This window comes from Podarcis pityusensis, assembly GCF_964106645.2.
Source record: "Podarcis pityusensis genome assembly, chromosome: 12".
In the NCBI taxonomy this organism is placed as follows: Eukaryota; Metazoa; Chordata; class Lepidosauria; order Squamata; family Lacertidae; genus Podarcis; species Podarcis pityusensis.
In genome coordinates this window covers 3,009,441-3,027,585 of record NC_138037.1, presented here as the reverse complement: position 1 = coordinate 3,027,585, position 18,145 = coordinate 3,009,441, and the positions used below count along the sequence as shown (strand labels likewise).

General features: G+C 47.1%; 1 protein-coding gene and 1 long non-coding RNA gene across 3 annotated transcripts in view; one reads left to right on the top strand and one right to left on the bottom strand.

Annotated features, from left to right (window-relative positions):
- SCAP (SREBF chaperone) overlaps positions 1–18,145 on the bottom strand; it is a 59,245-nt gene that overhangs the window by 19,285 nt on the left and 21,815 nt on the right. For both annotated transcript variants that reach the window (XM_080973992.1, XM_080973991.1), the window contains 11 exons: positions 16,940–17,069; positions 16,405–16,562; positions 14,551–14,771; positions 12,855–12,960; positions 12,198–12,370; positions 11,305–11,431; positions 8,629–8,741; positions 6,434–6,528; positions 3,707–3,805; positions 2,230–2,451; positions 150–565 (listed from right to left, as the gene is read on the bottom strand). In XM_080973992.1, the coding sequence (XP_080830118.1) occupies positions 150–565; positions 2,230–2,451; positions 3,707–3,805; positions 6,434–6,528; positions 8,629–8,741; positions 11,305–11,431; positions 12,198–12,370; positions 12,855–12,960; positions 14,551–14,771; positions 16,405–16,562; positions 16,940–17,069 (1,860 nt within the window). The remainder of the gene's footprint in view (positions 1–149; positions 566–2,229; positions 2,452–3,706; positions 3,806–6,433; positions 6,529–8,628; positions 8,742–11,304; positions 11,432–12,197; positions 12,371–12,854; positions 12,961–14,550; positions 14,772–16,404; positions 16,563–16,939; positions 17,070–18,145) is intronic.
- Positions 5,050–6,308, top strand: LOC308459227. The gene is made up of 2 exons (XR_013977925.1): positions 5,050–5,232; positions 5,998–6,308. It is a non-coding gene; the product is annotated as an uncharacterized lncRNA (long non-coding RNA).

Sequence of the window (18,145 nt, the reverse complement as noted above, 5' to 3'; positions counted from 1 at the left end):
GCCAATATCCAAGTACACAAGCCTCCTGACATACAGGGAAGACTCTGGCCAGACATTCCCTCCCTGTGCTTAACCAACAGATGCAGCAGAAAGACTTTGTGCGCTTTCTGCCCTGGCAGAAACATCAGGGCTGTCTTCTTGCCACTCACCGTTTGGCCAGCGTGATGTTGTAGTAGCTGAACAGAGAAGGCCAGTGCCGGAAGGAGAGCTTCCTCCAGATCTCCTCATCTTCCACTCCCCATGTCACTTCCGCCTTGGGGCCCAGATCCGGCTGCCCGCTGCTCCCCCGGCTCTCCTGCTCTTCAGCCTTGGCACGGTGGCTCGATTCTTGCCTGCTCAGCGAATCCCGCGTCTGGTTCTCGGACAGCTGCTGGACGGGGTCCGAAGCGAAGACAGAGAGGGACAGCTTGGCGTCGCCGGTGGGAAGGACCTCTCCAGGAACCGGCATGGCGGGCAGCCCTGCCTCACCCAGCGGGCTCTGCTCCGTGACTTGAGAGGCCAGGTAAGGGCGGAGGCCGGCCGGGTCGGTGTAAAACAAGATGCCAATCCACACCATGGTCCCCGTCTGCAGAAGAAGAAGAGTTTGGATTTGATATCCCGCTTTATCACTACCCGAAGGAGTCTCAAAGCGGCTAACATTCTCCTTTCCCTTCCTCCCCCACAACAAACACTCTGTGAGGTGAGCGGGGCTGAGAGACTTCAAAGAAGTGTGACTAGCCCAAGGTCACCCAGCAGCTGCATGTGGAGGAGCGGAGACGCGAACCTGGTTCACCAGATTACGAGTCTACCGCTCTTAACCACTACACCACACTGGCTCTCACAGAACCCTGCTTTCCCTGACACAAAAGTCTCCCAGAACCAAAAATCCATGTGTTCTAAGCAAAGGAGCCTTTGTGGACCTCAGAAATCCATAGCCCTCTTCTGGATTGAGTCCACTCCCCAATTTCTTTCACTTCCCTGCACCCGTCTGTTGATGGAAGAGCCAGAAGCAGCGTAAGGGAAAGCGAAGAGGTGTAATTCTCCATGCAGATAGGGAACCCAAGACACTCCAGGTACTTTTGGACCCAGTCGACATGACCAATGGTCAAACACCCTTCTGTGTGCTGTCCATGAGCCAGAAACAGTGGCCAACTCTAAACACTGCCTAAGGACTCATCTATCCCACAAGATTTATCACACTGTCATGCTGATTATTTATTGATATTTAACTGCATGTTTTGTTGATGGCTTCTCTGTATTTTCTGACGTCGTTCTTTGTATTTTTGGTTTTAAACATTAATATACTTTATTTAAAAAAAACTTACTGTGTATTACATAAACCGCTTAGGGACCTTGCATATTAAGTGGTATAAACATACTACTGATGATGATTATCTGCCCCTCCAAAATCCCAGTTCTTAGGCATGGCCTGGGCGAGTGCACCAACATCCATCCTCCCAGCTGACTAGGCTACCTCAAGTACTGCTAATATATAACATTCATATGCCGCTTTTAAGGTGTAAAGAGATTTACAATCTCTGTAAATTTTAGCCATAATAATAATAATAATAATATTTTTTTTATTTATACCCCGCCCTTCCCGGTTCAAAAACTGGGCTCAGGGCGGCTAACAACGAATTTAAAACACTTTAAAACACTTAATTATAAAAGCAGCATAAAATGCAGTATAAAAACATGAATAACAATAAAATTCAAAAATCAATTAGATAATCCCCAGGGCTAAATTGGTCCTACTTGGGCCAGCGAGGAGTCCAGGGGAGAATTAGCTGTGGGGTCTCAGAGCGGGTGATCTTCATAAAAGGGGGGGAGGAGGGAAGACAAGGGAAATAAAAGATCAGGCTGAATTCAAATTAAAGGCCAGGCGGAATAGCTCTGTCTTACAGGCCCGACGGAAGGAGGTTAAAAGAAGCAGCAGGGATGTCACCATGATTTCAGAGACAAGGGGAACGAGGCCTCCTGTCAACTCTCCACCCTCTGGCTCATGCCATTGTTCCAGCACCCACAGACACCAACCCAGGCAGATGATGGGTAGAAGGAGCCAGCCATGTTAGCCAGCTACAGCCTTGCCTCTTGCTGCCTCTTTGTGCTCTGCCTCCCAGCCCTGCCCTCAGCCCAGCAGGGCTTTTCTGCTCCACTTCCCAGCTAACAAAAGCCCTGCCTGTTCCTCCCACTGGAAGCATCCCACTTCCTGCAGCACGGCCCGCAGAGCTGCTCCGGCGGAGGGCCTACCATAATGAGTCTCTGTGCCAGCCGGGTCCTGGCGAAGAAGTAGATCACCCGCAGGCGCTTGGGCAGGCGCAGGTTCCTGAAGGAGGAGGGCTGCAGGGTGATGGTGTGCGGGGTGGCAGGCCGCATGGCGGGCTGCCGCTCATACCGCTGGGAGCGGCTCGCCGGCTTGGTGGAGGAGGGCATGCAGGCTTCAGCCGGGAGGCGCCTGTTCAGATCTGCAAGCTGCCAAGAGAGGGAAAGTGGTGGGGTCAGAAACAGAAAGACAACAGCAAACTTAACCATAATGATAATAATAATAAATATTATTTATACCCCACCCTCCCCGGCCAGAGCCGGGCTCAGAGCGGCTAACACCAATAAAACCACAGTAAAAACATAATAGGGGAAAAAGGGGGGAGGGACCAATTTAAAATACAGGTTAAAATGCAATTTAAAATGCAGCCTCATTTTAAAGTAGCTGATAAATCAAGACCATAAGGGGAGGGAAACCTAAGGGTCAGACCGAGTCCAAACCAAAGGCCAGGCAGAACAGCTCTGTCTTGCAGGCCCTGCAGAAAGATGTCAAGTCCCGCAGGGCCCTAGTCTCTTGTGACAGAGTGTTCCACCATGTCGGGGCCAGTGCTGAAAAGGCCCTGGACCTAGTTGAAACCAATCTAACCTCCTTGAGGCTCGGGACCTCCAAAGTGTTGTTATTTGTGGACCTTAAGGTCCTCTGCGGGGCATAACAGGAGAGACGGCCCTGTAGGTACGTGGCCTGAAACACAGGGTTGCCAGAGAAGCTGGCCATCGGCGTCTCACACTGTGGCACACAGAATCCCAAATCTGTGCCCCGAATCTGTGTTCAGCGAATTGCCTCCAATGACAAGTGCCAGTTTAAGTCATCCACGTACAGCTGACTTGAACCTCTGTATTCAGAAGTGCCTGATCTTGTAATCCCTGCTTCTCTCAGCTCATAAGACACCCAGCCAAGCACACAAGGGTTAGCCCACCCCCCTTTTGATTCCGTAAACTCATCCCCAGTGCCCCCTCCCCTTCCCTGTAAAAAGCATTTCAGAACATTTTGCACAACCAACCAAGGAAGATAACAACACAATAAAACTCAAAACAGTCGCAATTATTTGCACATTTATCCAAAAATTCAATTATAATTACCTAGTTCAATTCATTTGACGGTATTGATAAACCTGATTCAGTGATGGTCGGATAGTCATTTATACTTCCAGCACCCCCTGCCTCCCCTCTAGATAATCCCACGGCCCCCTCTGGGAACCACTGCAAGTAATAAACAATTATGTTAGACGACCTTCCGTTAGACATCTGAAGGCAGCCCAGTATCAGAAGGCTTTTAATGTCTGATGTATTGTGTGTGTGTGTTTTTAATATTTTGTTGGAAGCCACCCAGAGCGGCTGGGGCAACCCTGTCAGATGGGCAGGGCACAAGTGATAAATAATAATTATTATTACTGCCTTCTTTTACCTCCATGCGGCGGATGTCAATGGACAGGACGGTGGTGAAGAAGAGCATCTGGAGGAAGAAGTCGGACACCAAGCCAACCACAGCAAAAAGGCAGAATTCCTGCAAGGCACGAGAGAGGAGGGTGTTTGTTAGCTGCTGTACTAAGCTCCCAGCAGGGAGAGTCACCCCAGAGCAGGCAGCAAATGCAGATCTTTCTGCAGCAAGAAACTGTGTGCAGCTGGGAGCTGGTTATGCCAGACATGACGCAGCAGTTCTCACTCAGCAACAGGAGCAGCAGTTCCAGGATCTTCTTTATAAATATAATTTTTATTCATTTTCTCATCAAACAATAATTTCACTTTACATCACCAATCCAATCTTTCCACACTCTGCGAGCGCAAGACTTCCTTCCCCAAACCCCCTTCAACAAGCTTTCTATTACAAATCTGTATCTTGCATTTATAACTATAAAGTCCACGTCGTAGGAATCATTTCAGTCCTGCTAGTGTCTTCAAACTTTCACAATGATTATTAACGTAATCGATAAATTTACTCCAGTCTCTCTGGAATTTTGACTCCTCCTGGTTCCTGATTCTGCAAGTCAGTTTTGCCCGTTCTACATAGTCCATCATTTTCGTCTGCCACTCTGCAATCGTTGGTATTTCCTGTAATTTCCACTTTGGGGCTAATAAAGTTCTTGCCGCAACTGTGGCATACAAAAATAGTCTCTGGTCCACTTTCGCAATTTCTTCCCCCATCAACCCCAGCAAAAGTGCTTCCGGTTTTTGGGGGAAGGTGTATTTAGGATCTGTTTCAGGATCCGTGCTGCCCAGTGCAGGGAGCAGGGAGGAGGTAAGGGTATGTGTGAACATGTGCGTTCCCACATCTCTCGACACAACGGGTCACCTATTTGAGGGACCAATTCTACCTCCGGAGAGCAAGAGGAGCGCCAAGGCTGAGTAGGCTAAACCCAGGGGGTAATGAAGTACAGGTCCTTAGCCAAAGAGTGCAGCACCGGACCTCAAGTAAACAGGGCGAGGGTCAAAAGTGCATGAAGCCTGCGTCAGCTTGGCTCCCTATTGCCAGGATTCCTTGGACTCTGTGACAAGCGTGCTGAGCATTATCTCTTATGTGTCCTTCACGTTCAGGGCCACAGATAAGGGGCAGACAAGCAGACCTGTTCTAGGCACCATTATTGCAAAGATGCAGAAATCAGGGCTGGAAGGTTTGGATTTCAGCCACCAGAATCTGCCGCCATTCTGCTGCTACAGCACAGGAGGCATAAAGGTTGCTCAAAATACACTTTCTATCCCATCAAAAGGATCCTAACGGTATTTAATCTATGAACTGTGGAGAAGGGAACAGAGACAAGCAACGCTTTCAGGCCACGGCAGGCTTCCAAGAGGAAGTCCCGCCAGGAACAGACCCAGTTCAGGGAGTGGACTATTATGAAGCTGCCTTCAACAGGTTGCGGACCTTACAATGGTAGTGACGGAAAGCATTCCCTAAGACATATGCAAGTCTCAACACACTGAGCGGCTTTCAAGGTACACTGTGAGTTACATTATGGGAGGGGTGTTTCAAGCTATCCCACCCCTTGACCTTGGAAGCCCTGCAAGAAGCTGCTGCAGGAGACTGTGAGCAACGTTATGTTTCTGGGACCAAGGAGAACTCCCTTGTTATGTTTTGTTATGGGATGCTGGCTGTTGTTTATGTAATCTTGTTATATTTATAGTACGGAAACGTAGTTTTTGTTGTTTTGTTTTGTTTTTTGCATATTACTACATTTGCTATTGTGTCACTTTGGTCTGTTGTTATGAAATTGCTTTTGCACTGTTTGGTTTTGAAACACGCTCCCGTTTTCTTTGTTGTAAGCTGCTTTGAGCATGATTTTTTGGGAGGGAAAGTGGCATATGAATGAATGAATGAATGAATGAAATGCCGCACTCCCCCCCATCTGAACTGCATCTAGAACAGCCTTTCTCAACCTGTGGGTCCCCAGATGTTGTTGAACTACAACTCCCATCACCCCTAGCTAGCAAGGCCAGAGCTCAGGGATGATGGGAGTTGTAGCCCCACAACAGGTTGAGAACCACTGATCTAGAAGATAGCAAGATGGCAACATGGGTGGCTGAGGCGCCCCCAACAGCCAAGCCCCATCTAGCCTTGTAACGGTCTTCAAGGGGGACCCCACTAGGGAAGTGTCTCAGGGCTACAGAAACACAACTGACTGTTGCCAGATGAAAACACGGTGACATATGATGAGCTGGTAGATTGAACTGACTGAAAATTTTGGCAACTGTGAACTGCAGGAAGAGGGTTGGCAGATGGCACAAGACGCTGTGGACTAACATGGGATGGCAACACAGGAGGTCTGAGAAGAAGGGCAGGACCACAAGCCCTTCTCGGTAGTGGCACCCGCCCTGTGGAACGCCCTCCCACCAGATGTCATAGAGAACAACTACCAGACTTTTAGAAGACATCTGAAGGCAGCCCTGTTTAGGGAAGCTTTTAATGTTTAATAGGTTATTGTATTTTAATATTCTGTTGGAAGCTGCCCAGAGTGGCTGGGGAAACCCAGCCAGATGGGCAGGGTATAAATAAATTATTATTATTATTATTATTATTATTATTATTATTATTATTATTTCCAAGGATGCTCTGCAGGTGGTGGGTAATTGCCAGGCTAAACCAACCCCCCACCCCAAGAAGCCAAGGGCTTCTGCCCCACAAGAACCCACCAAGTACCTGGATAGCTGGGACGAAGGTGAAGTAGCCAATCAGAATGATCCCCAGCTCTGTAGCCATGTTCTTCATAATTGACCAACTCTCATTGCTCAAACCTAGGGAAAGGGGACACATGCAGACGTAAGGTTAAGTTGGGTGATTGGAGGCTGGGGGCCTGCTTGACCTGCAGCGACTGCCCAACACAAAAACATTTTAAGAGGGCAGTGGCATTGATTTATGACAGGGGAGCCTTGTTGGCCTGGAGGGCCAGGTCTTTATCTCCCCCCGTCATTTGGTCCAACTTTGGTAGCTGCGTGGGACCACCCACTTGCCAATCATCTAATGTAACAACGTCATGTGCGTGGCAGGCGGGTGGTCCTGCTGATCTGGGGGGAGACAGTCACCAAGAAGGACTGAACCCCCTGCGCAACAGCTGCTTTTTGCAGGAGAGGCAGCTGTGTCTCTCAAGCGCCCCACAGCAGACATCACATATGGAGACAGGTGAACGTAGTTTGGGAAACTGCCTCAAAAGCCAAATGAGGAGGCCTGGTATTGGTCCGCAGGACAGAGACTCCCCACCCCTTCTTTAAAATGGCAAAAATTATTAACAGAACAAAAGTCAAACACAACAAGCAAAAATCAACGGGTTGCTGAACTCCCAAAGTTCAAAGTGCTCTTCTGGAGGGACAGATAACTTCACACTTCAGTTTCGTGCCCCTGTTGTCAGGAACCAGCCAGCATACTTGACACATAAGGGGAAGCTGGAGAAGTGGCTGGAGAATGCAACTGGCTTTGCTACTTTTGAGACATTTTGGTGCTCCTGGGTCAAGTATGCTGCTAAAAATTCAATGAGAGGAGGAACACTTCCTTACTCGGTTTGTGCAAATTGCTACCTTCACTGAAAGTGAAGGGACAATTTACTACCTTGGCCTGATGCAGCGGGTTCTTCTTAGTACACACGTTATTAAAAATAGCTTAAATCAACCTCTACACACACAACAAAGATATCAAACTGCTTGCTTTCTAATGGGGTCTTCTGTGCTCCCTTGTTGTTCTTTAGTCGTTTAGTCGTGTCCAACTCTTCGTGACCCCCTGGACCAGAGCACGCCAGGCACTCCTGTCTTCCACTGCCTCCCGCAGTTTGGTCAAACTCATGTTCGTAGCTTTGAGAACACTGTCCCACCATCTCGTCCTCTGCCGTCCCCTTCTCCTTGTGCCCTCCATCTTTCCCAACATCAGGGTCTTTTCCAGGGAGTCTTCTCTTCTCCTGAGGTGGCCAAAGTCTTGGAGCCTCAGCTTCAGGATCTGTCCTTCCAGTGAGCACTCAGGGCTGATTTCCTTCAGAATGGAGAGGTTTGATCTTCTTGCAGTCCGTGGGACTCTCAAGAGTCTCCTCCAGCACCAGAATTCAAAAGCATCCATTCTTCGGCGATCAGCCTTCTTTATGGTCCAGCTCTCACTTCCATACATCACTACTGGGAAAACCATAGCTTGAACTATACGGACCTTTGTTGGCAAGGTGATGTCTCTGCTTTTTAGGATGTGTTCCCTAGCTATGCCTATTGAGACTGGATTGCAAAGCAGGATTGCTAGGTTCCTCCCGTATTTCCTAATGAGTGCCATGCAGTAATCTCGGTGTGTTTAATCTGGTGTCAATTGAGCAACAGGCTTCAGTCTGTCATGGGGCCTGCCCCCCAGCCTGCTCTGACCCATGCCAATATACTCCCCCGTGCCTTCGACACATGTAAGACCCAGAGTGACTGCTGGGGCATGGATTGCCACAGAGGAAAGATCACAGCTCAGCAACAGAGGGATTCCTTTGCATGCAGAAGATCACCAAGCATTGATCTCAGGTGCCAGGTGTGGGAAAGACCTTGTCAAGCCACTGCCAATTAGAACAGACTGGGAGCCAGCATGGTGTAGTGGTTCAAGAGTGGTGGACTCGTAATCTGGTGAACCGGGTTCGATTCCCTGCTCCTCCACATGCAGCTGCTGGGTGACCTTGGGCCAGTCACACTTCTCTGAAGTCTCTCAGCCTCACTCACCTCACAGAGTGTTTGTTGTGGGAGAGGAAGGGAAAGGAGATGGTTAGCTGTTTTGAGACGCCTTAAGGGGAGTGAAAGGTGGGATATCAAGTCTCCCCCCCCCCAAAAAAAAAAACCAGACCAGAGATGGGCCAATGGTCTGGCAGAATTTGCCGGCTTCGCTCCACGTACCTTGAGCAATCCTCAACTTCACTTCCAGGTCGACGGGCGTGGAAACGACAGATTTCGTGAGGACCAGCACATTCTCTAGGCCAATCACTACCACCAGGTATGGGAAAATCTCCCTAGAGGAAAAACGGAGGGTAACATATAGAAAGTAAAATTGCCTGGTCTAAGTAACCGGAGCAAGTTTCATTCTCAGAAGAGAATGGCTGAAGCTCACTGGGTGGCCTTGGGCAGGTCACTATCTCTCAGCCTAACCTACCTCACAGGGTTGTAGTGGGGATTAAATGAGAAGTGGGGGAACCACCTTGAGCTCTGGGGTGGGGTGGGGGAGATAGGCAGTATAGAAATAAGATCAAACAATCCTTTAAAATATTGTGTAATAATAATAATAATAATAATAATAATAATAATAATAATAATTTATTATTTATACCCCACCCATCTGGCTGGGTTTCCCCAGCCACCCTGGGCGACTTCCAACAAAATATTAAAATAGAGTAGTCCATCAAACATTAAAAGCTTCCCTAAACAGGGCTGCCTTCAGATGTTTTCTAAAGGTCTGGTAGTTGTTTATTTCTTTGACATTTGATGGGAGGGCATTCCACAGGGCGAGTGCCACTACCGAGAAGGCCCTCTGCCTGGTTCCCTGTAACTTGGCTTCTCGCAGCGAGGGAACCGCCAGAAGGCCATCGGAACTGGACCTCAGCATCCGGGGAGAACAATGGGGGTGAAGAGGCTCCTTCAGGTATACTGGACTGAGGCCATCTAGGGCATTAATTTTTATAATGAAATGTTTTAGAATGTTGGATTATTCGATTGTTTGATTATTTGATTGTTGTTAGCCGCCCTGAGCCCAGCTTTGGCTGGGGAGGGCGGGATATAAATAAAATTTATTATTATTATTATTATTATTATTATTAGGGCTTTAAAGGTCAGCACTAACACTTTGAATTGTGCTCGGAAACGTACTGGGAGCCAGTGTAGGTCTTTCAAGACCGGTGTTATGTGGTCTCGGTGGCCGCTCCCAGTCTCCAGCCTAGCTGCCGCATTCTGGATTAGTTGTAGTTTCCAAGTCACCTGCAAAGGTAGCCCCACATAGAGCGCATTGCAGTAGTCCAAGCGAGAGATAACCAGAGCATGCACCACTCTGGCAAGGCAGTCCGCAGGCAGGGAGGGTCTCAGCCTGAGTACCAGATGGAGCTGGTAAACAGCTGCCCTGGACACAGAATTGACCTGCGTCTCCATGGACAGCTGCGAGTCCAAAATGACTCCCAGGATGCGCACCTGGTCCTTCAGGGGCACAGTTAGGGGGGCTATTGGAAAATAGGAGCTACTGGAAAATAAATATCTTTAGGAAGGCAGGCAATACTATTTACTATGAACACATCTGACAAAACATACTTCAGATGCCAGCATTTACCATTCCCCCACAAGCAACGAGAAGAGCAAGCAAGGCAGCTGGGCTCTCAGATCAACTTAGCATGGATCCAAAGTGACCGTCCAGTTGAGGAAAGCCTGGCTCTCCTATCAGAGGCAGCGGTGTTATGGTGCTACAAGGGGAAGGTCACGGGGAGAGATGTGGTAATGCTCTTCTGTGTTTGCGTGGGAAGATGATGCAAGACTCTGACAAAGGGCAGGCAGGGGGAAAGGAAAGACGGAGTGCATCTCAAGGCCCCCCAAGATAAATACTGGTCCCTAATTCTTGGGCGTGTGGGTGGGGGTCCTCCTCTTCCCGTCAACTCTTAGCTTTGTGCGATAAATAGCAAATCCATGGGGCAGAATATGTTAAACTTGATGAAATGATTTCTGCTGCTTTCCAACGTTGTGATGCATGATTAAGTTAATCACCCCAGCCATGGGAGCTAGAAAATTGCTCTGCAAAAAAACTGCTCCACGGGGGCTAGAAAATTTCAAATGCTAAAACGTGGAAGACTGAAGAAGGTACTCAATGGGCTTCTTGGTACAGAATCCACATTCAACAGTTTGCAGGTGTAATTGCTGAAGGAATTATATCCCTAGTAATATATTGTATTTGATATTAAAGTTCTGCGATCTACAAGATCTGGTTGTCTTGTGTCTGCATAAAAGCTAGCTCTGGCCTGTAGGTAAATATTTATACAGGATGCAATTTTTGTCAAGCACACAAGGTTTAAAACATCTGGATTTATACCGGAGAGCTACATTGTTACAAGAGGTTATTCTGTGGCTTCCAAAGATTACGGTTGTTTTGGAGAGAGCCAGTGGAACTACTGGTTTCTATTGGGACATTTTCTGGCAAAACCACAGTTAGAACAGGTGCTTCTATCAATTTATGACCTGTCTCTTAATCTTAATCTAAATCTGGTAGGCATTGGGGTGTGTTTGTTCTACTAATGTCTCCACCTCTGAGCCAATCCACCTGCCAGAAAGACACAGGTAAAATCCGAGTTCTGATTCATGTTTGGTGTAGATGAAGATGTTTGCAAATGAATTTGTTGTACTCATACTGTGCTTTTTTAGGTATCCACCTAACGGAGCTCATCTCAGCAGAAGGATAATACAGTTTGCTCAGGCAGCAATGAGACATTGCTTAGAAAGGAGGTCATTAATACGGCAGCTGTAGGAAGGAACTAAAGGAGAGCAGCAGCTCTTTTGCAACCATATTAACCAGCTTCTGCCAGTTAGATTAATTTAGATGCTTACCCTCCATTGAGCGTAGGTGTCAGGCCGAAGAGTGTGCACAATCCAACCGACATGAGCAGAGAACTCAGGACCGTCACAACCGCAGCCAGAGCCAAGCCCCATTTTGATTTCACCATGTCAATCTTCCCTGAGGGAGAGAAAGCAAAGCCTCCACAACCGTCGGATGAAAGTAAGACACAGAAACTAAGCCGTGGAGGCAGGACAGACGCATTCGCTAACCAGACCACGGGAAAGGCAGAAAAGGTGCCATCCACAGATTGATGTGCAAATGCGCAAGCGGGTCTGCATGTCTCTCTCAACTCACAACACAATCCATCACTCTAAAATGAGGTTCACACCAGGGCGTGCAAAAGTAGCACCTTGAAGGATGGGACACAACAAGAAATGTCACCTATCCCAAAACAGTGTTTCTTTTTCTTAAGGTTCCAGAAAGTGTCTGTGTCTCTCACACACAATACCAAGTACAGTGGTACCTCTGGTTACGTACTTAATTTGTTCCGGAGGTCCGTTCTTAACCTGAAACTGTTCTTAACCTGAAGCACCACTTGAGCTAATGGGGCCTCCCGCTGCCGCCGGAGCCCGATTTCTGTTCTCATCCTGAAGCAAAGTTCTTAACCCGAGGTACTAATTCTGGGTTAGCGGAGTCTGTAGCCTGAAGCGTATGTAACCTGAAGCGTATGTAACCCGAGGTACCACTGTACTGCTCTGGCTATTAAATAAAGGGTGCTGCATTTATTACCCTTTTCCCCCAGCAAAGTCAGTCTGCTCAGAGACACAACTCTAAAGGCTCTGCGCCTCTCTATTGCTGCGTTAAAACCAGGGGTGGGGGGCAGCACACACGGTCCCTTGAGCCCCCCCTCCTTGCAATGCCCTAATCTGCCCTTCGCACTTACGGGTAGAGAAGTAGATGTAGGCAAACAGGATGATGTAGGTGGTCACAAGGGGAATGAGTTCAGCGATGCCGATCTCTTCCTTGAAGTGGACGTGGGTGATGTGCTCTTCCCGCAGGGTGCAGTTGGGGCTGGGGTGCAGCGCCTTGAGGCGGGAGCGGAGGCTGGCAAGGAACCTGCCGTGGAAAGCACAAGGGCAACTCACAGCTCCTACAAAGCACATGCATGCAGTGCTCCTTGTCTTAAAAGAGAAAAACCAGCTTTCACATAAGTTACAGGGCACATAGCAAAGCTGCCCTATTTTTGTAACCTGTGTAGCAGCCGTAAGAGGCTCGGTGTTTCACAACCACGGCTACTATTCTAATCCACTGGTTCTGAATTGTGCCTCAGTATTTCCATAGGCAAAGGAAGGTTTTGCATATAGGCTTTGCCAGTGTATTGGGCATAAAAAGAGATGTTAACATGACATTTTGACATGCGATCATTCAGGGGAGAAAACGACATGGATTTAACAATCCCTGTTAGGAAAACATGCTAAAGGCAGCCTTGAGAAAACGAAATCCAGTCCTGGAGTATGAACAGCACATGGAATAAGGGAGAAGCATTTTCCAAAGCTGTAGGCGACTGTTTCATCATCTTCTGGATGAAATCGCGAAATACCTGGAATCATAGCGCTGAAGACCCAGGGTAATGGTGTAGGTTACCACTCGCTTCCGGTTATATAGGTTCACCCCGCTGTACTTCCCTGGGACTCCGAACAGCAGGTCTGAGGAAAGAAGAGAGACGCATGAGGTTTCAAAGTCGCACAACCGGGAAGCAAATGAGGCTCCCCAAGCTTAATGAAGACTATCACACACTGCTCCGGTTGCCACATCCCCGAAAAGAAACAATACAACAGAGCTGGGAAAGGCATCAAAAAGGGCAATTAAATCAAGCTAGGAACTGTAGCATGTTCCTTATGACAGACAACTTAAATGATTTGTATCTTTTTAAGTACAAAAAAGGGCAATTAAAACAAGCTAGGAACTGTAGCATGTTCCTTATGACAGACAACTTAAAAGATTTGTATCTTTTTAAGTACAAAAAAGGGCAATTAAATCAAGCTAGGAACTGTAGCATGTTCCTTATGACAGACAACTTAAAAGATTTGTATCATGCTACCTCCAGGGTCAGAGGCATCATGTCTTTGAATACCAGGTGCTGGGGAATAACAGCAACAGGGGAGGGTGGCTGCCCTCACGTCCTGCTGATCAGCTTTCCATGGGCATCTGGTTGGCTACTGTGGATCAGCTTTTGGTCAGATCCAAAAATGCTCTCAGTTGATGTCAAAACCCTCTTCCTGGCTCTGACATGGCAGAACAGCTGTTCTCCAATATTCAGGCCAGCCTCCCAACACCTGATCAAGGACAAGCTAGATACCATTATGTAAGAAAGCTGAGAGCAAACCAATTCCATTTCACTATGGCATTGTTGTTGTTGTTTTCCACGTAGTTTTTTTCCATTAATTCTCCAAAGATATTTCAAAGCAGTTTTTTAAAAACATATTTTCTTCTTGACTTCCCACCCCATCTCTTCTGGGGGTTTTTTAAAACTCCTTTTTATTCGTTGTCCTATACAGTAGAACCTTGACTTACCACCGCCCCTACTCGTGAACAATTTGACTCGTGACCGCGGCCAACCCGGAAGTAAATACCGGGTTTGCTGTGATTCACGCACACACAGAAGCAGCTTCTGCCATCTGCACATGCGCAGAACGGCGCTGCCGCCAAATGCGCACGCACAGAACTGCGCTTCTACCAGTGACCCGGATTGACTCATGAACGGACCTTTGGAACGGATTCCGTACGTGAGTAGAGGTTCCACTGTATTACATATGTTTTTGCTGCCTAAACACCAAATCACTGGTTCTTTCAATAATCCACTGTTTATACTTCGAATCCTGCCTGCGACTTCATGTATGGGTGATAGTTTGACTTGTAACCCATCCATGATCTCCGTTCCTCCTTAAATGTTTCATCATTATGTCCTCTTAATTTAACAATTTCGCCATTTCAGCATAGTCCATCAGTTTTAGAAGCTGGTTGGTGATCCTTCATTCCACTTCTGTGCATATTAAGTTCCAACTGCCTGCTGTCACATTATTCCTAGTGAAAAGGCTTTGGCTTTTTTAGGGATTGTCAGTTTAAACATCCTTTTCAATTTGTTATACTATCATGTCCCCAAAACCCTTCACCTTTTCACAGGACCACCACATGTGGCCTTGCTAAGCTGGTTGTCAGGGGAGACATGAGTCGGGCCCATTGGATGTTCCACAAGTAATTCCCCTACTAATCTCTTCTCATGCAAGATCTCATACCTTTGGGGGTAGCCGATGTCTGTAATGTCTTTGGTTCATGCTGGTGGATCGTTCTGATAACATCCGGGTCAGCACTGAAGAGTTCCTGGTCATTCTGCCAGAAGTTTCCTGGGGACAGCAGCAGGCAGCCATGTTCAGGAAGCAAGCCTCGAAGCTTCTTTAAATTGGGAAGGAGATCTGTTACCTGAAGGCAGATTTCTTCCAGACTTTTGATTCTGGAGCTGAAAGGGGGGGGGGGAGAGAAAAGCCAAGAGTTGCAGCAGATCAAGAGTATCCGCAAATAGTCAAGGCAGAAAGGGACACTGCAATTCCACTGATTATTCATCCCAGTGATTCAGAAAGTGGTCACAGATATCAAATTCATTTTTGCAAGTATCCATCAGTTCTCTGAAGTGGCAAATTGCCTGTGAGCTCTCTTATGCCTATGGTTATTTTATATTCATATGCTCTACTGTTAAAAATTATGGTCTGGGCTCTGGTGGTTTTCCTTTCAGATATATTCCCTTTCTATGGTCATTCCAAAACACCTTAGCCAAAGTCATTTTTCCTCTTCTCCTGCTGTTACCATGTCACCATCACTTCTGCATTACAGTGGTACCTCGGGTTAAGTACTTAATTCGTTCCAGAGGTCTGTTCTTAACTGAAACTGTTCTTAACCTGAAGCACCACTTTAGCTAATGGGGCCTCCTGCTGCTGCTGTGCCGCCAGAGCACAATTTCTGTTCTCATCCTGAAGCAAAGTTCTTAACCCGAGGTACTATTTCTGGGTTAGCGGACTCTGTAACCTGAAGCGTACGTAACCCGAGTTACCACTGTACTATCTACATTGTCCTCAAGCTCCCAGCCCTTATATTTGAGGTTCTCCACCTCTTCCATCTCTCACTGTTCCTGTTCCTTGCAACTCTGCTCTGCAGACAAGCAGAACTGCCACCAAGGGACTCATGGTCAGTTAACAGCTTCAAAAGCAGGTAGGTCTACCCAAAACAAGGAGAAGGAATCAGCAATCCAAATCCAAGTTTTGTATCCAGCGCAAATACAGGATATGTGGACTGACCATACAGAAGCTGAGATACATGGTTCCAAATATCTCCACATACCGCAGACAAAGTCAGGAACAGAAGGTGCAAACAGAATCAAGGCTCTTGGAGCTCTGAGTCAAAGAACGTTCATATTTATTGCTTTTTATTATTATTATCATTACTATTATTTATTACACTTATCTATTGCCCTTCATCTGAAGATCTCAGGGTTGTTCACAAGATAAAGATACTTCGTATACAGTAGGAATGCTGGCTCCCTGCACCAGCACACGCCGACCAACGTGATCAAGAGCATATTAGGAGAACAACTTGGGTTCTGTAGCAGACCGTGAAGACTAGGTTTAGTTTATATAATTTACAGTTCAAGTATTTTGAAGAGATGGTGAATCAGTTGGCATCAGATTAACCACCTAGGAAAGAGAGCCAGGACAAGGGAGTAAAGCCTCTGAACAAGAGAAACTCTCCACAAATACAAAGGTCAAGAGATCCCTCTGAAAAGCCAGGAAATCAGCAAGTCTCAGGCTGCCCAATTCTGGATCCAATATTATATGTTCTACCAGCATGATGAAGCTCCTCACATACAGTATTTTTCGCTCCATAAGACGCACCTGACCATAAGACGCATCTAGTTTTTAGAGGAGGAAAGGGGGAAATCCCCATTTTTTGAGGATCAGCTCACAGTTGTGCAGCTTCTTTTGCAAAGGAGAAAAGCCTGTAATACTGTAATAAAAATACTGTAAACCGCTCTCTGATCCTCTGATAAAGGTGGCATATAAATTTAATAACAAACAAACGAATCATTGAGGTCCACCTACCCGTCTTGCAGGGCATGGTTTCTGATTTCCTCCACCAGCTGGAAGACACGGGAGAGCGGGGACCGAAACACATCAACAGCCAGGAATGTCTTGGGCCATGGGGAGACAGTGGCTTTCACCAGGACCTGCTGAATGTAGGCTACAGGAGCGCCTGTGTACTGGGAGGGAGAAAATGAGACGAGACAAATTTATGACAGGAGACCAAAGTTGCAGCAAAGTACTCTTCAACCAGCTCCCTATAATAGTTTCTATGTGCCATTTGTTTAGCTAACTGTATCCAAGCCTCTTCGCGCGGCAGCTTTTTTGCTACAAGGGTGGAACAGAAGCTCAATGCAAGAACACATGCTTCAGAGCTATTCTGGGCCTTAGGAATATGAAAGTTAATGAAAGGCAATACCGATAAAAATATAAAAACAGTGGCTGTGTTATCTCTGCCTGTGTTTTCTCTGAGCTACGCCACCCCAAATGCTACCAGGCTCCTCCTCTTCATGCGTGCTTGTTGCACACACTGTGGTAGTAGAAATAGGAACAGTACCCAGTCAGGCCTCTCGTTCGGCTCTCCTTGCTGGTGGGTGGGGTAGGCTGGAGGCTGTGCGTAGTCCTTCACAGGGGTGGTGTATTCAACAGGTCCAGTGCCGGGCAATGGGAGTTTCAGCAGTGGGTAGCTGCAAGGCAGAAAACAGGCAGCGAAACAATTTTAGGCAAGCCCAAGCGATGAAATAGAAGAAATGGGCAAAGCCTTTACGTCCTTTCTCCCACCCTGAAACTGAACATCCATGACAAATGCCAGAAGAGAAGTCATGTGCAGAAGGCACAAGAAGCAGCCCTGTGGTGCTTTAAAAGACCTGCACATTTTTAAAAAGCAGCATGAGCTTTTGCAGGCAAGAACATTGCTGAGGCCTCAAAGCAAACGGATTCCACTTCAAGGCAGCCACGTCCCACTGTCACACAACTCTCACAGATACGAAATTTTCCTCTGACCTTCAGCTACTTCTGCACTTCCAACATTTCCTTCAACGGCGAACTAGCGAAAATTGCCAAGGCCTTTTCTAAACAGAACACAGTATTGCTCCGTATGATTTAAAATACAGGGAATACAGACTCTTGAGAACTCTGGGAACACACTCCCCACCCACCCTCAAATTCCTTCCCCTCAAATAATTCCTTCAGACTGCAACAGCAGAAGTAGCTATGGCCGAAATTTTAACCAGTTTGAGAAAACAGACTTTCTGTTAAAAGAAAATTAATTCTGGCTGCATCTCTTCTGTGTCTCTTCTCTTACAGCGGTTTTCCATATGAAAGAGAACATGATGTTTTCTCTTGCTGCCAAGTCCTATGGCAAGGTCACAATTCTGTTTATTAGTGACCAATACCTTCTTACACTCATGCCAAATGTTTCATAGCAGCAAGACACCGTTGCTATAACACTGCCAGCCACATGACTACCTAGTCCGGCATTGCAAAGGCACTCCAGGACTAAAGGAGACAAAGGGAGCAGGAAAAAGTTTGGACAGAATAAAATATTTCTTCCTCTCTGAAAGTTAATGGAAACGGGAGTACATCCCACACAGTTTCAGAGCCTTGCTAAGCAGCCAAGCCTACACAGCGATGAAAGAATAGCCCTTTCATGTCAGACATTTTAGCCCGCTACTGCAATTTGGCACCTGTCAAAAGATCTGCTAGCCCAAACCACAAGTACAGTGGTACCTTGGGTTAAATACTTAATTCGTTCCGGAGGTCT